Raw genomic sequence first — 23273 nt, 5'->3', positions numbered from 1 at the left:
CCAGTCCATTCCAGTCCGTTCCCAGTCCGTTCCCAGTCCATCCAGTTTATCCCAGTCCATTCCCAGTCCCTCCCAGTCCATCCCAGTTTATCCCAGTCCCTCCCAGTCCCTCCCAGTCCCCCCAGTCTCGGCTCACGTGGGCGTTGAGGGCGTCGTTGGCCTCGCGCTCCGACAGCCCGGCCGTCAGCGAGGTGACGACGGCGACGCAGCGCTCCAGGCGCTGGGAACGGGAGAAACCGGGGGAAACGGGAAAAACGGGGAAAAACGGGGGGAAAACGGGGAAAAGGGAAAACGGGGGGAAACGGGAAAAACGGGGGGAAACGGGGGGGAAACGGGGAAAAACGGGGGGGAAACGGGAAAACGGGGGGGGAAACGGGAAAAACGGGAGGGAAACGGGGAGAGAAACGGGAAAAACGGGGGGAGAAACGGGGAGAGAGTGAGAGAAACGGGGAGAAACGGGAAAAACGGGGGAGAAATGGGGAAAACGGGGGAGAAACGGGGAGAAACGGGGAGAAACGGGGAAAACGGGGGGGAAACGGGGAAAACGGGGGGGAAACGGGGGGAAACGGGGGAAACGGGAAAAATGTGAGGGAAACGGGGAAAAACGGGGGAGAAACGGGGGAGAAACGGGGAGAGAAACGGGGAAAAACGGGGGGAAACGGGAAAACCGGGGGGGAAACGGGAAAAACGGGGGGGAACGGGAAAAACGGGGGGGAACGGGAAAAACGGGGGGGAAACGTGAGGGAAACGGGGAAAAACGGGGGGAAACGGGAAAAACGGGGAAAAACGTGAGGGAAACGGGGAAAAACGGGGGGAAACGGGAAAAACGGGGGAGAAACGGGGAAAAACGGGAAAAAACAGGGGTAAAACGGGAAAAACGTGAGAAAAACGGGGAAAAACGGGAAAAACGTGAGGGAAACGGGGGAAAATGGGAAAAACGTGAGAGAAACGGGGAAAAACGGGGGGAAACGGGGGAGAAACGGGGAGAAACGGGAAAAACGTGAGAGAAATGGGGAAAAACAGGGAGGAAATGGGGGGAAAACGGGGAGAGAGTGAGAGAAATGGGGGGAAACGGGGGGAAAATGGGAAAAGAGTGAGAGAAACATGAGAGAAACGGGGGGAAAATGGGAAAAATGGGAAAAGAGTAAGGGAAACGGGGAAAAACGGGGGGAAAACGGGGAAAAACGGGGAGAGAGTGAGAGAAACGGGGGAAACGGGAAAAGAGTGAGAAAAATGGGGAGAAATGGGAAAAAACAGGGGGAAAGCAGGGAGAGAGTGAGAGAAATGGGGAAAATGGGGAAAAACGGGGAGAAATGGGGGGAAACGGGGAGAGAGTGAGAGAAATGGGGGGAAAATGGGGGGAAACGGGGGGAAAATGGGAAAAAACGGGGAGAGAGTGAGAAAAACGGGGGGAAACGGGGAGAGATGGGGGGAAAACGGGAAAAAACGGGGAGAGAAACGGGGAGAAACGGAAAAAACGGGAAAAACATGAGAGAAACAGGGAAAAACGGGGAGAAACGGGGGGAAAACAGGAAAAAACGGGGAGAGAGTGAGAGACACGGGGAGAGATGGGGGAAACCGGGGGAAAACGGGAAAAAATGGGCAAAGAGTGAGAGAAACGGGGGGAAACAGGGGGAAAATGGGAAAAAACGGGGAGAGAGTGAGAAAAACGGGGGGAAACGGGGAGAGATGGGGGGAAAACGGGAAAAAACGGGGAGAGAAATGGGGAGAAACGGAAAAAACATGAGAGAAATGGGGAGAAACAGGGAGAAACGCGGGGAAAACGGGGGGAAAACGGGAAAAAACGGGAGAGAGTGAGAGAAACGGGGGGAAAATGGGGGGAAAACGGGCAAAGAGTGAGAAAAACGGGGAGAGATGGGGGAAAAAAGGGAAAAAACAGGGAGAGAGTGAGAGAAACGGAGGGAAAACGGGGAGAAAATGGGAAAAGAGTGAGAGAAACGGGGAGAAAATGGGAAAAAACGGGGAGAGAGTGAGAGACATGGGGAGAGATGGGGGAAACCGGGGGAAAACGGGAAAAAACGGGCAAAGAGTGAGAGAAACGGGGAAAAACGAGGAGAAAACGGGAAAAAACAGGCAAAGAGTGAGAAAAACGGGGGGAAAACGGGCAAAGAGTGAGAGAAATGAGGAGAGACGGGGAGAAAATGGGAAAAAATGGGCAAAGAGTGAGAGAAACGGGAGGAAACGGGAAAAAAGTGAGAAAAACGGGGAGAGAAGGGGGAGAAATGGGGAAAATGGGAAAAATGGGGAGGAAAACGGGGGGGAAATGGAGAAAAATGGGGGAAAACGAGGAGGAAAATGGGGGGGAAACGGGCAAAGTGAGAAAAACGGGGAGAAATGGGGGAAAACGGGAAAAACGGGGAGGAAAATGGGAAAAATGGGGGGAAAACGGGGAGAAAATGAGGAAAAGTGAGAAAAATGGGGGAGAAATGGGGGGGAAAATGGGAGGAAGCTCCCAGAATGGCCAAGAAGGGAATTTTGTGCCCTAAAAACGTCCTGGGATGTCCCAGAGCTGGGCAGGAGGGGGAAATCCAGGGGAGTTCGGGGGAATTTGGGGAATTTTGGGGAAATTTGGGGATTTTTGGGGATTTGGGGCCAGGAGCATCCCCAGCTCCCGGGAAAGCTGAAGCGCAGCTGGCGGGGATTTGGGAATTTCGGGGATTTGGGGGGAATTTGGGGATTTTTAGGGGATTTTGGGCCAGGAGCATTTCCAGGTGCCGGGAACCGGCCCGGCCCCGGTGTCCCCGGTGTCCCCCCGGTGTCCCCCCGGTGTCCGCTCACCTCCTCCAGCTCATCCTTGGAGTCCAGCAGCGAGCTCACCAGGAGCTTCCCGGCCGCCGCCGCCCCCGCCTTGCCCTTGGCGAGCTCCATGGCCCGGGACGGCGGCGGGAGGCGGCGGCCGCTGAGGGTCCCCGGTGGGGGGAACGGCGGCGGAGCGGCCCCGGGGGCACGGCGCGGTTCCGGTGCGGTTGCGGTGTGGCGGTGCCGGGCCCGGTGCGGCGCTCTCAGCCGCTGCGGGGCTCCCGGGCCGGGCCGGTCCCGCTGCGGCCGGGCCGGGGGAGGCGGCGGCGGCCGGAAGTTACCGGAGAGCGACGGAGGCGCTCGGCCGGAAGCGGAAGCGCCGCGCGGGAGGAAGTCCCGCCCTTCCCGCATCCACCGGCCAATGAGAGTAGCGCGATGGTTGTGAGTGACAGCTCACGGGGCGGGGCTTGTGGGGCGGGGCGTAGCGGCGGCTTGGCCAATGGAGAGGAGGGGGCGGGGTCTGTGCGGCGAGGAGGCTCCGCCCACCCGCGGCCGCGGGGAAACCCCGGGAAAACCCCGGGAACCCCCGGGAACACCCCGGGAACCCCGAAAACACCGGGAACCCCCCGGGAATCCACTGAGAACCCCCCGGGAACCCCAGAACCCCCAGGGAACCCCCTGGGAACCCCGAAAACACCGGGAAACCCCCGGGAATCCACTGAGAAACCACCGGGAACCCCGAAAACACCGGGAACCCCCCCGGGAACCCCCCAGGAACCCCGAAACCACCGGGAACCCCGAAAACACCGGGAACCCCCCCGGGAACCCCCCTGGAACCCCGAAATCATCGGGAACCCCCGGGAACCCCCCAGCTACCCCCGAGAACCCCTCGGGAACCCCCCAGGAACCCCGAAACCACCGGAAACCCCCTGGGAAACCCCCGGGAACCCCGAAATCACCGGGAACCCCCGGGAACCCCCTGGGAACCCACTGAGAACCCCGAAATCACCGGAAACCCCCCCGGGAACCCCCCTGGAACCCCGAAATCACCGGGAACCCCCCCGGGAACCCCCCAGATACCCCCGAGAACCCCCCGGGACCCCCCCAGGACCTCCCAGGAACCCCTCGGGACCCCCTGGACCCCCCAAACCTCGCCGGAGACCCCCGGCATTCCGAAGCCCCGCCCCCTCCCGAGCCCCCGTGACTCCCCGGGATCCCCCCCCCGCCCCTCCCCCTCCCCCGGGGATCCCCCCACGGAGACCCCCGCGTGTTTCCGCAGCACAGCTTTATTCCGAAACGGCCCCCCGGGTTTGGGGGGACCCCCGCGCGCCCCCAGCCCCCTCCCGGTGCCGCCGCCGGTGTTGGGGTTCGGGGGGGCTCCGGGGTCACCCCCGGGGGTGCCGATGTTGGGGTTCGGGGGGGCTCGGGGGTCACCCCCGGGTGCTGCCGCCGGTGTTGGGGTTCGGGGGGGCTCCGGGGTCACCCCCGGGTGCTGCCGCCGGTGTTGGGGTCCGGGGGGGCTCGGGGGTCACCCCCGGGGGTGGTGCCGGTGTTGGGGTTCGGGGGGGCTCCGGGGTCACCCCCGGGGGTGCCGCCGGTGTTGGGGTTCGGGGGGGCTCGGGGGTCACCCCCGGGTGCTGCCGCCGCGCTCCCCCAGCAGCCAGTAGGTCCGGAGCTTGCCCTTGCCCTGGGGAGGGGGGACCCCGAGTTTGGGGGGGTTTGGGGGGACCCCGAGTTCGGGGGGTGTTGGGGGGGTTGGGGGAGGGGAGGGATTGGGGGGACCCCGGGTTTAGGGGGGTTTGGGGGGGATTGGGGGGACCCCCGGGTTTGGGGGGGTTTGGGGGGGTTTGGGGGACCCCGAGTTTGGGGGGGTTTGGGGGGGGATTGGGGGGACCCCGAGTTTGGGGGGGTTTGGGGGGGACCCCGGGGTTTGGGGGGGTTGGGGGGGTTGGGGGAGGGGAGGGATTGGGGGGACCCCGGGTTTAGAGGGGTTTGGGGAGAGGGGGGGATTTGGGGGGACCCCGAGTTTGGGAGGGTTTGGGGGGGGTTGAGGGGATTTGGGGGGACCGACCCTGGGGTTTGGGGGGATTGGGGGGACCCCCGAGTTTGGGGTGCGGGGGGTCCCCCATTGGGGGGGGGTTTGGAACAGTTTGGGGGGGTGGGGGTGGTTTGGGGTGGGGCAGTTTGGGGGGGTGTCAGGGCAGTTTTGAGGGAGTCAGGGCAGTTTTGGGGGTTCAGGGCAGTTTTAGGGTGTATCAGGGCAGTTTTGGGGTGTATCAGGGCAGTTTTGGGGTCAGGCCCCACCTTCATCTCCACGTCCCCCCGCAGCTCCAGCTCGAAGCCCCCGAACTCCTCCAGCACGGCCTTGGTGACCCCCGAGATGTGGATCCGCAGGGCTGGGGGAGGGGCACCCTCAGCACCCCGGGGTGTCACCAGGTGTCCCCACAGTGTCCCCGGGGTGTCCCCAGGGTGTGACCAGGGTGTCCCCAGGATGTCCCCAGGGTGTCCCCAGGGTGTGACCATGGTGTCCCCAGGGTGTCACCACGGTGTCACCAGGTGTCCCCACAGTGTCACCAGGGTGTCCCCAGCGTGTCTCAGGGTGTCCCCACAGTGTCCCCAGGATGTCTCCAGGGTGTCCCCACAGTGTCCCCACAGTGTCCCCAGGCTGTCCTGGGGTGTCCCCATGGTGTCCCCAGGGTGTCCCAGGCTGTCCCCAGTGTGTCCCCACAGTGTCCCCACAGTGTCCCCAGTGTGTCCCCATCTGTCCCCACAGTGTCCCCACAGTGTCCCCAGCTGTCCCTGGGCTGTCCCCACAGTGTCCCCAGCTGTCCCCAGCTGTCCCCAGCCCCGCTCACCTTCTCCGTTGGACTCCATGCGCGAGGCCGTGTTCACGGTGTCCCCCAGTGTCCCCAGCTGTCCCTGGGCTGTCCCCACAGTGTCCCCACACTGTCCCCAGCTGTCCCCTCTGTCCCCAGCCCCGCTCACCCTCTCCGTTGGACTCCATGCGCGAGGCCGTGTTCACGGTGTCCCCGAACAGGCAGTACCGCGGCATCTTCAGCCCCACCACGCCCGCGCACACGGGGCCTGGGGACACCCGCCTGTCACCCCGGGCCACCCCCGGGCCATCCTTGTGCCACCACTGCCCTCTGAGATGGCACTGTCTTCCTGTGCCACCCCTGTGCCACCAGTGTCCCTTGTCCCTGTCCCTGTTCCTGGCTCTGGATCCATCTCTGTCCCCGTCTCTGACCCCGTTTCTATTCCCATTCCCATTCCCATTCCCATTCCCATTCCCAATGCCCTTTCCCATCCCCATTCCCCATTCCCATCCCCAACCCCGTTCCCACTGGTTTGGACGCCAATGCCCGTCCCCATCCCCGTCCCCATTCCTGTTCCCAATCCTGTTCCCACTGGTGTGGATGCCAGTGCCCATTCCCATCCCCGTTCCTGTTCCCATTTCCCATTTCCCATCTCCGTTCCCATTTCCCATCCCCGTCCCCATTCCCATTCCCATTCCCATTCCCATTTCCCGTTCCCGGTCCTCCCCACCGGTGTGGATGCCCATTCCCCATTCCCCATCCCCGTTCCCCATTCCCGTTCCCCGTTCCCGTCCCTCCCCACCGGTGTGGATGCCCATTCCCCATTCCCGTTCCCCGTTCCCCGTCCCCGTTCCCGTCCCCGTTCCCGTCCCTCTCCACCGGTGTGGATGCCGATGCCCATTCCCCGTTCCCCATTCCCATTCCCCGTTCCCGTTCCCGTTCCCGTCCCTCCCCACCGGTGTGGATGCCGATGCCCATTCCCCGTTCCCGTTCCCGGTCCCGTTCCCGTCCCTCCCCACCGGTGTGGATGCCAATGCCCGTTCCCCGTTCCCCGTTCCCCGTTCCCGTTCTCGGTCCCGTTCCCGGTCCCTCCCCACCGGTGTGGATGCCGATGCCCGTTCCCATTTCCCATTCCCCATCCCCGTTCCCGTTCCCGTTCCCGTTCCCGTCCCTCCCCACCGGTGTGGATGCCGATGCCCATTCCCATTCCCCGTTCCCGTTCCCGGTCCCTCCCCACCGGTGTGGATGCCGATGCCCATTCCCCATTCCCAGTTCCCGTTCCCGTCCCCGTTCCCGTTCCTCCCCACCGGTGTGGATGCCGATGCCCGTTCCCATTTCCCATTCCCCATCCCCATCCCCATTCCCGTTCCCGTTCCCGTTCCCTCCCCACCGGTGTGGATGCCGATGCCCGTTCCCCGTTCCCCATTCCCAATCCCCGTTCCCGTTCCCGTCCCTCCCCACCGGTGTGGATGCCGATGCCCGTTCCCCATTCCCATTCCCATTCCCCATCCCCGTTCCCGGTCCCGGTCCCGTCCCTCCCCACCGGTGTGGATGCCGATGCGCAGCTCCAGCTGCTGCTGGGGCCGGTGGCGGATGCGGAAGGAGCGCACGGCGTCCAGCAGGGCCAGCGCCATCCGCGCCACCTCCCGCGCGTGCAGCTTCCCGTTGCGCACCGGCAGCCCCGACACCACCATGTAGGCGTCGCCGATGGTCTCCACCTGCGGCGGGACGAGCGCCGGGAGTCCCGGGGATTCCGCGGGGAAGGGCCCCGGGAGGGGAAGGACCAACCCCGGGAATTCTGCGGGGAACGGCCCCGGGAATTCCGCCGGGAACGGCCCCGGGAATTCTGCGGGGAACGGCCCCGGGAGGGGAAGGACCAGCCCCAGGAATTCCACTGGGAACGGCCCCGGGAATTCCACCGGGAACGGCCCCGGGAATTCCACCGGGAACGGCCCCGGCAGGGGAAGGACCAGCCCCGGGAATTCCACAGGGATCAGCCCCGGGAATTCCACTGGGAACGGCCCCGGGAATTCTGCAGGGAACAGCCCCGGGAATTCCAGCCCCGGGGGTGTCCCGGGAACACGGGGATGCGGCACCTGGGCACGGGTTGGGCTCCATGGGCTGGGGGGGCTTTTCCTACCACAGTGATCCTGGGATTTTGGGGATTTTGGGGTATTGTGATTCTGGGATTTTTGGACTCTGGAATCCAAATATTAGCATTCCAGGAAACTGGAGTTCTGGGATTCTGGGATTTTGTGTTTCTGGGATTCCCCGATTCTGGGCTTTTGTGATTCTGGGATTTTGTGATTCTGAGATTCTGGGGTTTTGTGATTCTGGCATTCCCCGATTCTGGTATCCCCCAATTCTGGGATTCCCTAATTCTGGGATTCCAAGTTTCTGGGATTCCCTGATTCTGGGATTTTGTGTTTCTGGGATTCCCTGATTCTGGGATTTTGTGATTCTGAGATTCTGGGATTTTGTGTTTCTGGGATTCCCCAATTCTGGGATTTTGTGTTTCTGGGATTCCCCAATTCTGGAATTCCTCATTTCTGGGATTCCGTGTTTCTGGGATTCCCTGATTCTGGGATTTTGTGTTTCTGGGATTCCCCATTTCTGGGATTCCCCAGTTCTGGGATCCCCCATTTCTGGGATCCCCCGATTCTGGAATCCCCCAATTCTGGGATTCTGTGTTTCTGGGATTCCGTGATTCTGGGATTTTGTGATTCTGAGATTCTGGGATTTTGTGTTTCTGGGATTCCCCAATTCTGGGATTTTGTGTTTCTGGGATTTCCCATTTCTGGGATTCCCCAATTTTGGGATTCCCCGATTCTGGGATTCTGTGTTTCTGGGATTCCCCAATTCTGGGATTCTGTGTTTCTGGGATTCCCCATTTCTGGGATCCCCCATTTCTGGGATCCCCTGATTCTGGAATTCCCCGTTTCTGGGATTTTGTGATTCTGGGATTTTGTGTTTCTGGCATTCCCCGATTCTGGGAATTCCCTGATTCTGGGATTCCCCGTTTCTGGGATCCCCTGTTTCTGGGAATTCCCCATTTCTGGGATCCCCCGTTTTTGGGATCCCCCAATTCCGGGATCCCTACCATTTTCTGATTCCGTAATCCCGCGTCATCCGCAGGTGATCACCCCGAGCGCGCACCTGGCGCATCCCACCCGTCCCTCCCCGTCCCTCCCCGTCCCTCCCCCTCCCTCCCCGTCCCTCCCCGCCCCTCCCCGTCCCTCCCCATCCCTCCCCGCCCCTCCCCGCCCCTCCCCGCCCCCGGGGCGCGCCCCCTCACCTTGTAGACGTCGAAGTTGTCGATGATGGCGTCGAAGCAGGTGTAGAGGTCGTTGAGCAGCGTCACCACCTGCATGGGGGTGCTCTGGGCCGACAGCGCCGTGAACCCCACGATGTCGCTGAAGTAGATGGTGACGCTGTCGAACGCCTCCGCCTGCACCGTCTCCCCCCTCTTCAGCTGCTCTGCCACCGAGCTGGGGGGCAGAAATGGGGGGGTCAGGGCGGGCACGGCCCCCCAGAGCCCCCCGGGACCCTCGTGGCGCTCACTGGGGCAGGATCTGGTAGAGCAGAGCCTCGGCCTTGCGCTTCTCCTCCAGGTAGGCCTGGGTGCGCTCCTCCACCAGCTCCTCCAGGTTGTTGGCGTATTGCTCCATGCGGGACAGCAGGTTGTCCAGGATGTTGGTGCTGCTCTCCCTGCGGGAAGGGGGTCACCTCCCACCTGGGGATCCTTTCTGGGGGTCACCTCCCACCTGGGGATCCTTTCTGGGGGTCACCTCCCACCTGGGCACCCTTTTTGGGGGTCACCTCCCACCTAGGGACTCTTTTTGGGGGTCATCTCCCACCCACAGACCCTTTTTGGGGGTCATCTCCCACCCACAGACCCTTTTTGGGGGTCACCTCCCACCTGGGGACTCTTTTTGGGGTCACCTCCCACCTGGAGACCCTTTTTGGGGGTCATCTCCCACCCACAGACCCTTTTTGGGGGTTATCTCCCACCTGGTGATCCTTTTTGAGGGTCATCTCCTGCCTGGGGACTCTTTTTAGGGGTCACGACCCACTCAGGGACCCTCTCTGGGGGTCACCTCTCACCCAGGGACCCTCTCTGGATGTCACCCCTCACTCAGGGACCCTCTTCTGGATGTCACCCCTCACCCAGGGACCCTTTCTGGGGGTCACCACCCACTCAGGGACCCCCTCTGGATGTCACGCCTTATGTGGGGACCCTTCCTTGGGGTCACCACCCACCCAGGGACTCTCTCTGGGGATCACCCCTCACTCAGGGACCCTTCCTTAGGGTCACCACCCACTCAGGGACCCTTTCTGGATGTCACCCCTCACTCAGGGACCCTCTCTGGATGTCACCCCTCATGTGGGGACCCTCTCTGGGGGTCACCCCTCACCCAGGGACCCTCCCTGGGGGTCACCCCCAGCCCGTGGGTCGGGGTCCGTGGCGGCACCTGTTGAACTTGCGGAGCTGGACCTTGATCTGGTTGAAGTCGGGGCGCTCCAGGACGTCCTCGGCCCAGCAGTGCTGCATCAGCTGCCCCAGCTCCTCCAGGTGGCAGCCCACGTTGGCCGAGGGCCGGAAGCTGGGCCGCTCCCCGCTCTTCACCCGCTCGATGATCTCTGCGGGGACGGGCGCCCGTCACCCACCGCGGCTCGCCGGGGGGCCGGGCACCCATCCGGGGGTCTGGGCACCCATCCGGGGTCAAAACACCCATCCGGGGGTCTGGGCACCCATTCGGGGGTCTGAGCACCCATCTTTGGATCCAAGAACCCATCCGGGGGTCTGAGCACCCATCCGGGGGTCTGAGCACCCATCTGGTGTCCAAAACACCCATCCGGGGGTCTGGGCACCCATCCGGGGGTCTGGGCACCCATCTGGGGGTCCAAGAACCCATCCGGGGGTCTGAGCACCCACCTTTGGATCCAAGAACCCATCCGGGGGTCTGAGCACCCATCCGGGGGTCTGAGCACCCATCCGGGGGTCTGAGCACCCATCTGGGGGTCTGAGCACCCATCCGGGGGTCTGGGCACCCATCTGGGGGTCTGGGCACCCATCCGGGGGTCTGGGCACCCATCTGGGGGTCTGAGCACCCACCCGGGGGTCTGAGCACCCATCTTTGGATCCAAGAACCCATCCGGGGGTCTGAGCACCCATCCGGGGGTCCAAACACCCATCCGGGGGTCTGGGCACCCATCCGGGGTCTAAACACGCATCTGGGGGTCTGAGCCAACGGATCACCCAAGAACCCATCAATGGTTCCAAGAACACATCAATGGATCACCCAAGAATGGATCAATGGATCACCCAAGAACGAATCAATGGATCACCCAAGAACCCATCAACAGTTCCAACCCATCAATGGATCACCCAAGAACCCATCAATGGTTCCAAGAACCCACCAATGGATCACCCAAGAATGGGTCAATGGATCACCCAAGAATGGATCAATGGATCACCCAAGAACCCATCAACGGTTCCAACCCACCAGTGGATCACCCAAGAATGGATCAATGGATCATCCAAGAACCCATCAATGGTTCCAAGAACACATCAATGGATCATCCAAGAACGGATCAATGGATCACCCAAGAACCCATCAATGGTTCCAACCCACCAATGGATCACCCAAGAACCCATCAATGGTTCCAAGAACACATGAATGGATCAATGGATCACCCAAGAATGGATCAATGGATCATCCAAGAATGGATCAATGCCCCACCCAAGAATGGATCAATGCCCCACCCAAGAATGGATCAATGGATCACCCAAGAACCCATCAACGGTTCCAAGAACACATCAATGGATCACCTAAGAATGGATCAATGGATCACCCAAGAATGGATCAATGCCTCACCCAAGAATGGATCAATGGATCACCCAAGAGCCCATCAATGGTTCCAAGAACACATCAATGGATCACCCAAGAATGGATCAATGGATCACCCAAGAACGGATCAATGGATCACCCAAGAACCCATCAATGGTTCCAAGAACACATCAATGGATCACCCAAGAATGGATCAATGGATCACCCAAGAATGCATCACCCAAGAACCCATCAACGGTTCCAACCCACCAATGGATCACCCAAGAACCCATCAATGGTTCCAAGAACACATCAATGGATCAACCAAGAATGGATCAATGGATCATCCAAGAACGGATCAATGGATCACCCAAGAACCCATCAATGGTTCCAAGAACACATCAATGGATCACCCGAGAATGGATCAATGGATCATCCAAGAATGGATCAATGGATCACCCAAGAATAGATCACCCAAGAACCCATCAATGGTTCCAAGAACCCACCAATGGATCACCCAAGAACCCCTCAACGCCTCCCACCACCCACGAACACCTCCAGCCCCCCCTCCACCCCCCCAGCCGCCGCCCCCTGCATCCCCCCGCGTCCCCGCCGACCTTTGGGGCTGAGCTCCACGCCCTCCACGTAGAAGACGCCGCTGCGCAGCGCGATCTCCTGCAGGATGATGCCAAAGCTGTAGACGTCGCCCTTCTGCGTGCCCCGCGCCGGCGGCTCCTCCATGCGCAGCAGCTCCGGCGCCGTCCACAGCTTCTCTGCGGCACCGGGGACCCGGTCAGCCCCGGGGACGCTCCGGGGACGCTCGGGGGACGCGGCGGGGGGACAAGTGGGGGGTCTCACTGGCGAAGAGCGCGTGGGTGTCGTCGCCGTCGGGCGGCACGCGGAAGCTCTCCAGGCCGTAGTCGGTGATCTTGAGCACGAAGCGCGAGTCCACCACGCAGTTGGAGGATTTGAGGTTGCCGTGGGACACGATGACGCCGTTGTGCAGGAATTGCATCCCCTGCAAGGGGGAGGAGGGGGATGGGACACGGCTGGAGACCCCCAGGGGGGTGGGGAGGGATGTGGGGTGGGGATCCCTATGGGATGGGGGATTTCTGTGGGATGGGAGATGCCTGTGGGATATGGGATTCCTGTGGGATATGGGATTCCTGTGGGATGGGGGATTTCTGTGGGATAGGAGATGCCTGTGGGATATGGGATTCCTGTGGGATATGGGATTCCTGTGGGGTGGGGGACCCCTATGGGGTGGGGGATTCCCGTGGAATGGGGGATTTCTATGGGACGGGGAATTCCTGTGGGATGGGGGAGACCTGTGGGATGGGGATCCCTATGGGATGGGGGATTCCTGTGGGATATGGGATTCCTGTGGGATATGGGACCCCTATGGAATGGGGGACCCCTGTGGGGTGGGGGAATCCTGTGGAAAGGGGGATTTCTATGGGATGGGGATCCCCATGGGATGGGGGATTCCCGTGGAATGGGGGATCCTTGTGGAATGGGGGATTTCTATGGGACGGGGGATTCCTGTGGGATATGGGATTCCTGTGGGGTGGGGGACCCCTATGGGATGGGGGATCCTTGTGGGGTGGGGGAATCCTGTGGAAAGGGGGATTTCTATGGGATGGGGATCCCCATGGGATGGGGGATTCCTGTGGGGTGGGGGATTCCCATGGAATGGGGGATCCTTGTGGAATGGGGGATCCCTATGCGATGGGAACCCCTGTAGGATGAGGGACCCCTGTAGGATGGAGGATTCCTATGGGATGGGGGATCCCTGTGGGGTAGGGACCCCCCCAGGGTGGGGAACCCCCCGGCCAGGTCACCGATACCTTGACGATGTCGTTGGTGAGGGAGTAGCGGAACATCCAGTCCAGGGTGATGCTCTCGTTCTCCAGGATGTCCTGGGGACGGGGGGGTGAGGGGCGGCCCCGGGCCGGGGGTCCCGGTCCTGGAGCAGCCCCGGGAGGCTCCCGGTCCTGTCCCGGTCCCGTCCCGGTCCTGGAGCAGCCCCGGGAGGCTCCCGGTCCTGTCCCGGTCCCGGAGCAGCCCCAGGAGGGTCTCAGTCCCGTCCCGGTCCCGGTGGAGCCCCGGGAGGGTCTCGGTCCCGTCTCAGAGCAGCCCCGGGAGGGTCTCAGTCCCGTCCCGGTCCCATCCAGGTCCCGGTGCAGCCCCGGTCCCGTCCCGGTCCCGGCGCAGCCCTGGGAGGCTCCCGGTCCCATCCCGGTGCGGTTCCGGTCCCGGAGCAGCCCCGGGAGGGTCTCGGTCCCGTCCCGGTCCCATCCCCGTCCCGGAGCAGCCCCGGGGGGGTCTCAGTCCCGTCCCGGTCCCGGCGCAGCCCCGGGAGGCTCCCGGTCCCCTCCCGATCCCGTCCCGGTGCCGTCCCGGTCCCGGAGCAGTCCCGGGAGGGTCTCGGTGCCGTCCCGGTCCCGTCCCAGTCCCGGAGCAGCCCCGTCCCGGTCCCGGAGCAGCCCCGGGAGGGTCTCGGTCCCATCCCGGTCCCCTCCCGGTCTCGGTCCCGGTGCCGGCCGTACCTGGAGGCTCCCGCGCGGGCAGTACTCGGTCAGGATGCAGATGTTGGGCGGGTCGGTGCAGGCGCCGATGAACCGCGTCAGGTGCTCGTTCTGCACGTCCCGCATCTACCGGGGGCAGCGGGGGGTGGGCGGGGGTCCCACCGTGTCCCCCCCCCGGCCCGGTGTCCCCCCCGGGGTCACCCACGTACGTGTTTCAGCTCGAACAGGACCTTGCGCGTCAGCTCGATGCGTTTGCGGTTCAGGTGCTTCACGGCCACCAGGTTCCCCTACGGGGACACGGAGGGGTGGCGACACCGCGGTGGGGACACGGGGGTGGCGACACGGCGGGGGGGGAGTGTCCCCGCCGCTGTCCCGCCCCCCTACCTTGTAATAGGCGGTCTTGGCGTACACCTGGAACTGCCCCTCCGCCGTCATCAGCGAGCCGTAGTTGGAGCCCCTCTGTGCCGGGGCGGCGGGGTGAGCCCGGGCACCCCGAGCCTCCCGTGCCGGGACCCCCACAGGGCGGGGCGGTGGCCCCGGTCCCCAAAATCCCCGGTCCTTGAGCTGTGGGGTGGCCCCAGTCCCCAAGATCCCCGGTCCCCGACCCCAAAATCCCCGGTGCCTGAGCTGTGGGGTGACCCCAGTCCCCAAAATCCCCGGTCCCTGAGCTGTGGGGTGACCCCAGTCCCCAAGATCCCCGGTCCCCGACCCCAAAATCCCCGGTGCCTGAGCAGTGGGGTGACCCCAGTCCCCAAAATCCCCGGTCCTTGAGCAGTAGGGTGACCCCAGTCCCCAAAATCCCCGGTCCCCGACCCCAAAATCCCCAATCCCCGAGCTTTGGGGTGACCCCAATTCCCAGTCCCTCAGCAGGGGCCAACCTCTGTCCCCCCGATCCCCGAGCGGGGCCGGGGGGTGACCCCGACCTCTGATCCCCACGGGGGGCCATGGGGTGACCCCGGCCCCGCTCCCCCGGTCCCCCCTGTCCCCCGATGCCCCCGGTCCTCCCCTCGCCCCGATCCTCCCGCTCCCCCGGTCCTCCCGGTCCCCCCCGGTCTCCCCGGTCCCCCCGGTGCCCCCCGATCCCCCCGGTGCCCACCAGGGACAGGGTGAGCTTGCTGCCGGCGCTCCGCAGGTGTTTCTCCAGGCTGCTCATCTGCACGTCCTCCCAGCGCACCCTCCACAGCTCGGCCGCCAGCTCCTTCTCCAGCTGCAGCTTCCTGCGCCCGGGGGGGGCTCCGTGAGACCCCGGCCCGCGCCCCCCGCCCCTCCCCGCCGCCCCAGCCCCCTCCCCTCACCGGCAGATGAAGAAGGAGGTGACGGTGATGGCCGCGAGCATCAGGCTGACCACGAGCGACAGCACCTCCAGCGTGGACAGCGAGGCTGCCGGCGACACCAGGGGGCGGTCAGGGCCCGGAGGGGGGATCCGGGCGGGGGTCTCGGGGCTCCGACCCCCCCTCACCTTTGCGGCACTGCGGGTCGGTGCCCTCGAAGCCGCAGGGAGGGACATCGGGCGGGACGGCGTTGCCCGGCCAGTGGATCTCCCTGCCCGGCAGCATCTGGATCCTCTTGGTGGTGCCGTTGTAGTTGGCCACGATCTTTGGGACGGGGAGGGGGTGCGAGGGGTGGGTGGGGGGAAGCCCCCGGACCCCTCCCCAGCCCGGGCCCGGCTGCCCCGTGCTCCGGGGCTCACCTGGAAGTCCCCGCTGGCGGGGTCCATGTCCCACAGGGAGTAGTCGCTCTCCCGGTCCCCCTGCTCGTCGATCTTCAGGAAGCCGGTGACGCCTGGGGGGGAGGGTGAGGGGCTGGGGGGGCTTCCCGGGGGCTCTGATCCCCAAAATCCCACCTGGGAGTGGGGCTGGGGGGATGGTGGGACTGCCACCAGGCTGGGAGGGGGACGGGGCTGGGGGGGCCCTCCGCGGGGCTCCGGTCCCCAAAATCTCACCTGGGAGTGGGGCTGGGGTGGGGGGGGACTGGCACCGGGCTGGGGGGAAACTCGAGGGGGGCTCTGATCCCCAAAATCTCACCTGGGTGTGGGGCTGGGGGGGATTGGCAGGTGACACCTGGGGAGGGAGGGTGAGGGGCTGGGGGGAACCTCGAGGGGGGCTCTGATCCCCAAAATCCCACCCTGGGAGTGGGAATGGGGGGGGACTGGCACCGGGCTGGGAGGGGGACGGGGCTGGGGACAAGGACAGGAGGGGTCGGGCGGGGCCGGGCGGGGCCGGGAGGTGCCGGGAGGGGCCGGGCGGGGTCGGGCGGTGACGGGCGGTGCCGGGGCGGGGTCGGGCGGTGCCGGGGCGGTGCCGGGGCGGGGTCGGGCGGGGCCGGGCGGGGCCGGGCGGGGCCGGGGCGGGGCCGGGCGGGGCCGGGGCGGGGCCGGGGCGGGGCCGGGCGGGGCCGGCTCTCACCGTAGAAGGTGCGGTTCCACATCTGGCGGGTGATGGCCGAGGCGTCGCCCACGGAGCCGCCGCGCTCCAGCGTCTCGTTGAGCGCCTGGGCGTAGAGCAGGACCCCGTCGTGGAAGGCGGCGGCGATGAAATTCATCTGGGGGGCAAGAAAATCATCTGGGGGGCAAGAAAATCATCGGGGGGGGCACGGAATTCATCTGGGGGGCAGGAAATTCATCTGGGGGGGCAAGAAAATCATCTGGGGGGCAGGAAATTCATCTGGGGGGGCATGAAATTCATCTGGGGGGCAAGAAAATCATCTGGGGGGGCACAAAATTCATCTGGGGGGGGCAGCACACAGCCGGGGGTCCCTGTGCCCGGACCCACCCAATGCCCCCCCCCCCATCCTGTCCATATAATATAATATAATATAATATAATATAATATAATATAATATAATATAATATAATATAATATAATATAATATAATATAATATAATATAATATAATATAATATAATATAATATAATATAATATAATATAATATAATATAATATAATATAATATAATATAATATAATATAATAAAGTTCTCATCTCTTCCCTCATCCTGGGACCCCTCTGAACACCACCACGGTCCCCAGCTCCACACCATGTCCTCCTTGTCCCCCGGTGTCCCCTCCCGGTGTTTCCCCCAGTGTCCCCTCCCGGTGTCCCCCCGGTGTCGCACCAGTCCGTCCTGCACGGAGAAGTTGAAGTGCTCCCGGGCCTCCTCGCGGAGCCGCTGCAGGAAGGGCCGGTACTCGGCGTTCTCGGGCTCCTTGTAGGTGATGATGGTGACAGCCTGGCACGGGCACGGTGACAGCGCTGCGGCGGCGGGGCACGCCCACCGGGTGTGTCCCTGTGCCCATCTGGGGCCACCTGTGCTTACCTGGGGCCATCTGTGCCCACCTGGGCGTGTCCCTGTGCCCACCGGGTGTGTCCCTGTGCCCACCTGGGGCCATCTGTGCCCACTGGGTATGTCCCTGTGCCCACCTGGGGCCATCTGTGCCCACCTGGCGCCATCTGTGCCCACCAGGGAGTGTCCCTGTGCCCACCTGGGCAGGCCGTGCCCACCTGAGTGTGTCCCTGTGCCCACCTGGGCATGTTCCCACCCACCTGGCCGTGTCCCTACCCACCCGGAGCCATCTGTGCCCACCTTCCTGTGTCCCCCTGCCCACCTTGCTGTGTCCCCGTGCCCCCCTGGCCGTGTCCCTGCCCACCCGGGGCCATCTGTGCCCACCTGGGCATTTCCCCGCCCACCTGGCCATGTCCCAGCCCACCTGGCCATGTCCCCCTGCCCACCTTGCTGTGTCCCCGTGCCCACCTGGCCGTGTCCCTGCTCACCCGGGGCCATCTGTGCCCACCCGGCCGTGTCCCTGCCCACCTGGCCGTGTCCCTGCCCACCTGTCCGTGTCCCTGCCCACCTGGCCGTGTCCCCCCGCTCACCTGGAAGGCGCGGCGGGCGCGGGCGTCGTGCGGGTCGCCGCGGCGCCAGGGCCGGCGGGGCTCGGGGAAGCGCCGTCCCTGCAGGCTGGCGCCGAAGGTGTCGATGTAGAAGAAGGCGAAGTCGCCGCCCGTCAGCCCCGCCAGCTCCGCCTGCAGCATCAGCTCCCGCAGCGTGTCCGGGGCGCAGCACACGTACACGACTGCGGGGACGGACAGACGGACATGGAGGGGGGACAGCCCCCAGACCCCCGCCCCAATCCCGGGGGTCCCTGGTGATTGTGTGACACAGCCCTGAGACCCCCTGGGGACCCCAGCCCCAATCCCGGGGGATCCCCGGTTACTGTGTGACACAGCCCTGAGACCCCTGGGGACCCCAGCCCCAATCCCGGGGGTCCCTGGTTATTGTGTGACACAGCCCTGAGACCCCTGGGGACCCCAGCCCCAGTCCCGGGGGTCCCCCCGGCCGTTGCGTGCCACGGGAAGGGTTCCGGTGGCCCCGGGGCGGGGGTCCCGACCCCGCTGCCGGCCCCCCCGTGCCCTGCCCGGCGCTGCCCCGGGCGCCAGGCCGGTGCTGGTTTCCTGTTTTCCCGACTCCGTTTCCTCCTCCTCGCGGCCCTGATGGATTCCCGGCGACACCGTGACCCCGGGGGTGCCGCCCGGGCCTCGCCACGGCCCCTCCAGCCGTGCCCACCCCCGGGGCCCAAAATGCAGCCCCGCGGCTGAGCCCCCAGCGCCCACCCCCGGGCTCCCGGTGCCTCCCGGGGCTCCCGGTGCCTCCCGGGGCTCTCGGTGCCCCCCGGGGCTGGAGCGGTGCCACGGAACGGGAGAGGGGGCAGAGCCAGCCCGGGACACCGGGACAGGTGACAACGGGGGGACGCAGAGTGGGGAGGGGTCCAGGGGGTCCCGAGGGTCAGGGTGGGGCAGGGGCAGCGTGCGGGGTGTGGGACACGCGGGTACGGGGTGACAGCTGTGGGCGGCTGTGGGCAGGCAGGGACAGGCAGGGACAGGCAGGGACAGGCAGGGACAGGCAGGGACAGGCATGGACAGTCATGAACAACCATGGACAACCATGGACAACCATGGACAGGCATGGACAGGCATGAAAAATCATGGACAGGCATGGAGAGGCAGGAACAACCATGGACAGGCATGGACAGGCATGGACAGCCATAAATAACCATGAAAAAGGCATTGACAACCACGAAGAACCATGAACAGGCACAGACAGGCATGAACAACCATGAACAACTGTGTGCTACCATGAACAACTGTGAACAACCGTGAAAAACCATGTACAGGCATGGACAGCCATGAACAACTATGGACAGCCATGTACAGCCATGAACAACCGTGAACAACCATGAACAGCCACGAACAACTGTGAACAACCACGGACAGGCATGAAAAACCATGAACAGCCGTGAACAACTGTGAACAACCCTGAACAGCCATGAACAACCATGTAGAGGCATGAACAGGCATGAAAAACCATGAACAGCCATGAACAACCATGAACAGCCGTGTACAGCTGTGAAAGGCCATGAACAACTGTGAACAACCATGAACAACTGTGTACAACCATGAACAGCTGTGTACAGCCATGAACAACTGTGAACAACCATGAACAACCGTGAACAACCACGGACAGGCATGAAAAACCATGTACAGCTGTGAACAACTGTGAACAACCCTGAACAGCCATGAACAGCCATGAACAACCATGAACAGCTGTGAACAACTGTGAACAGGCATGAACAGGCATGAACAACCATGAACAGGCATGAAAAATCATGAACAGCCATGAACAGCCGTGAAAGGCCATGAACAACTGTGAACAGCTGTGAACAACTGTGTACAACCCTGAACAGCCATGTACAGCCATGAACAACCATGAACAGCCGTGTACAGCCATGGACAACTGTGAAAAAACATGGACAACCGTGGACAACCATGCACAGCCATGAACAACCACGAACAGGCATGAACAACCATGAACAACTGTGAACAACCATGAAAAACCACGTACAGGCATGGACAGCCATGAACAACCATGGACAGCCATGTACAGCCATGAACAACCGTGAACAACCATGGACAGGCATGAAAAACCATGTACAGCTGTGAACAACTGTGAACAACCCTGAACAGCCATGAACAACCATGTAGAGGCATGAACAGGCATGAAAAACCATGAACAGCCATGAACAACCATGAACAGCCGTGTACAGCCATGGACAACTGTGAAAAAACATGGACAACCGTGGACAACTGTGCACAGCCATGAACAACCACGGACAGGCATGAACAACCATGAACAACCATGAACAACTGTGTGCTACCATGAACAACTGTGAACAACCATGAAAAACCATGTACAGGCATGAACAGGCATGAAAAACCATGAACAGCCATGAACAACCATGAACAGCCGTGTACAGCCGTGAACAAATGTGAACAAACATGAACAGCCATGAACAGCCATGAACAGCCATGAACAGCCATGAACAACCATGAACAGCCATGAACAGCTGTGAACAACCATGTACAATCCCACAGAGCTGTGAACCCCCACAAAACCCCCCTGAAAGCCTCAGCACAGCCGTGAATAACCTCGAAATGTTTGTGTGGAGCCGGGCAAGGCTGCAGACGCCCCCGCGCAGCCGTGCCCGGCCGTGTCAGCCTCCTGTGGGCACCCACAAACACCCGTGAAACCCCCTGTGGGGCCGGGCACAGCTGGGCACAGCTGGGCACAGCTGTGAACACCCCGGTAAAGTTGGGCACAGCCATGTATGGCCATGAGCACCCGTGCACAGGCATGCCAAGGCTGGCACGCCCACGGGCACTGGTGTGGGGCTGGGCACTCCTGTGTGGGGCTGGGCATTGCCCCGTGGGGCTGGGCACTCCTGTGTGGGGCTGGGCACACCCGTGTGGGGCTGGGTACTCTCCCAAGGGTCTGGGCACTCCTGTGTGGGGCTGGGCACTCCTGTGTGGGGCTGGGCATTGCCATGTGGAGCTGGGCACTCCCCCATGGGGCTGGGCACTCCTGTGTGGGGCTGGGCATTGCCCTGTGGGGCTGGGCATTGCCCCATGGGGCTGGGCACTCCTGTGTGGGGCTGGGCACTCCTGTCTGGGGCTGGGCACTGCCCTGTGGGGCTGAGCACTCCTGTGTGGGACTGGGCATTGCCCTGTGGGGCTGGGCACTGCCCCATGGGGCTGGGCATTCCCATGTGGGGCTGGGCATTGCCCTGTGGGGCTGGGCACTCCTGTGTGGGGCTGGGCATTCCCGTGTGGGGCTGGGCCCTCCTGTGTGGGGCTGGGCACTGCCCCGTGGGGCTGGGCACTCCTGTGTGGGGCTGGGCACTCTCCCATGGGGCTGGGCACTCCTGTGTGGGGCTGTGCCCTCCCCAGTGGGGTTGGGCACACTCGTGTGGGGCTGGGCACTCCCCCGTGGGGCTGAGCACTCCTGTGTGGGGCTGAGCACTCCCGTGTGGGGCTGGGCACACCCGTGTGGGGCTGGGCACACCCGTGTGGGGCTGAGCACTCCCGTGTGGGGCTGGGCACACCCGTGTGGGGCTGGGTACTCTCCCATGGGGCTGGGCACTGCTGTGTGGGGCTGTGCCCTCCCCAGTGGGGCTGTGCCCTCCCGTGTGGGGCCGAGCACTCCCGTGTAGGGCCACGCACACCCCAGTGGGGCCGCGCACCGCCCTGTCGCCGTCCTCCCGCCCCGCCGGCCGCGTCCCCGGTCCCCGGCACTCACTGCGCCCCTTCGCCTTGATCTCCTGGATGATGAAGGAGAAGTTGCCGCCGTCGCGGAACACCACGTCCATGACCGTGAGGTTGCGCAGGGTGGGCAGCTGGACGTACAGACCCTCGGCGGCGAAGTAGTAGGGCCGGTCGCCCGCCGGCTCGTCCCAGTACACCAGCAGCGCCCGCCGCGTCCAGTTGAAGCGCCGGTGCAGCTGCACGCCCAGTTCGCCCAGTTTGCGGTGGCTGGGGCCGGCGCGGGTGGTCAAGCCGAACTCCTCGCTCTTGTCGTCGAAGCCGTGCGCCTCGGCCCCCGCCGTGACCAGCGGCATCTGCCAGTGCCCGGTGAACCGGGCCACCGGGGCGGCCGAGTAGACGCAGCCCGGCCCCAGGAACGCCGCGGGCTGATGGGCGAGCCGCAGGTCCACGGCCACCAGCGGCGCGGCCATTTCCGAGCAGACCCCGTGGCGATCCTCGCTGTCGCCGAACACCCAGCCCAGGGTGAAGCCGGGCAGCAGATCCCGCCGGGAATTCACGGCGGCCGCGGCCAGGCGCACGGCGGGTCCCACGCGCGGCCAAGCCCACGGGTAGGTGAGGTTGCGCCGGGGCAGCACCACGGCGAGGGTCAGCGGGGCCGGGGCCGCCCCCGCGGCCGGGAGCGGGGCCAGCAGCGGGGCCAGGAGCGGGGCCAGGAGCGGGGCCAGCACCGCCAGCATCGCCCACGGACGGAGAGTGGCTTCCCCCCCCCGCCCCGCGGCGGGGCTGAGCCCTTGCTCGCCCCCCCCACTGGTGACACAAAGGGCCGTTATCATCCACACCGAGCTTAACTCCTTCCTGCCCGCTCCCCCCACGGCATTCCAGCCGGGATGGGCGGCGGATGGGGCCGCCCGCCGGTGGGTGGGGACATTCCCACCCGTGGGGCGGTAGGACGGGATCTGTCCCCTCCGGTCTCGGCGGTCGCCGCCACCCAAGTGCCGCTGCTGGCCCGGTCGCGCGTGGGGCGCTGAGACCCCAGAAACTCGTTCGGGTGCGGGGGCATCCCGACCCACGGACCCCGCGCTGTCCCCACGCAGCTCCGGAGCCCTCGCGCAGCCCTGGGGGAGCCGGGGGGGCTCGGACACCTCTGGTCCCCCACCTCCGTGGGAGGTTCTGCCCCGCGGAGGGGTCACGGCAGCCCCACGGCAGCGGGGGGTGGGGGGGTGACCCCGGAGGTGCCGCTCGGGGTGGCGCGACCGCCGGGGACAGTGGCGGCGCTCGGGGGACACGCGCGGATGGGGACACACACAGGGGGACGCGCTTGGTTGCGGGAACGCGCGCAACGGTCCGGCCGCGGCGCACCCGCAGCTCCCGGGGGCGCGGGTGGGGTGACACCCGTGAGCACCGGACACCCCACGCTGCTCGCCAGCAGGCGAGACAAGGCTGCGCAAGCATTAGGGGAGCATTAAGAAACCAACGTAGCAAATAAAAAAATATCAGCGAGGAAAGAAAACCGCGCGTGGAAACGGAGAGCGGAAGGAAAAAGTTGTGCTAGCAGAGGATGGTTTCGATCCATCGACCTCTGGGTTATGGGCCCAGCACGCTCCCGCTGCGCCACTCTGCTGCTGGGGGGCCAGTGCCTGCCGGGCGCTTTATGGCCGCGGCCCGCGCGCTCCATTCATGGGCTCCGCGCCCCCTCCAGCGGCCGCCCGGCGCGCGCCGCCATTGGCCGCCTCCCGCTCTGATT

At 64.2% G+C, this 23273-nt stretch overlaps 2 protein-coding genes across 4 annotated transcripts in view; both read right to left on the bottom strand.

The window, feature by feature from the left end:
- INTS3 (integrator complex subunit 3) overlaps window positions 1–3098 on the bottom strand; it is a 33281-nt gene extending 30183 nt beyond the window's left edge. The window contains 2 exon segments of the mRNA XM_084222951.1: window positions 137–220; window positions 2800–3098. Of these exon segments, the coding sequence (XP_084079077.1) occupies window positions 137–220; window positions 2800–2889 (174 nt within the window). The 5' untranslated portion in view covers window positions 2890–3098.
- A 974-nt stretch (window positions 3099–4072) lies between these two features.
- On the bottom strand, window positions 4073–22267 carry NPR1 (natriuretic peptide receptor 1; the record flags this gene model as incomplete). 3 transcript variants are annotated; one of them, XM_084222909.1, is made up of 21 exons in its annotated part: window positions 4073–4447; window positions 5065–5156; window positions 5746–5844; window positions 7120–7294; window positions 8872–9064; window positions 9138–9284; window positions 10049–10217; window positions 12025–12180; window positions 12266–12425; window positions 13255–13326; window positions 13957–14061; window positions 14145–14222; window positions 14320–14394; window positions 15032–15152; window positions 15231–15315; window positions 15395–15530; window positions 15626–15717; window positions 16341–16476; window positions 17049–17229; window positions 17807–18006; window positions 21564–22267. In XM_084222909.1, 21 exons carry the CDS (start codon window positions 22264–22266, stop codon window positions 4191–4193), a joined length of 3432 nt encoding a protein of 1143 aa, XP_084079035.1. In that variant the 3' UTR covers window positions 4073–4190. The 3 variants fall into 3 exon arrangements, with proteins under 3 accessions (XP_084079035.1, XP_084079036.1, XP_084079034.1); XM_084222910.1 differs by having other exon boundaries at window positions 12025–12082; window positions 17049–17162; XM_084222908.1 differs by having other exon boundaries at window positions 4245–4447; window positions 17049–17162; window positions 21564–22266.
- Window positions 22268–23273: the final 1006 nt, after the last annotated feature.

The sequence above is a fragment of the Fringilla coelebs genome (genome assembly GCF_963513975.1).
Source record: "Fringilla coelebs genome assembly, chromosome: 29".
NCBI lineage: Eukaryota > Metazoa > Chordata > Aves > Passeriformes > Fringillidae > Fringilla > Fringilla coelebs.
The sequence above is the reverse complement of the archived record's forward strand: the minus strand, read 5'-3'. Positions and strand labels throughout refer to the sequence as shown.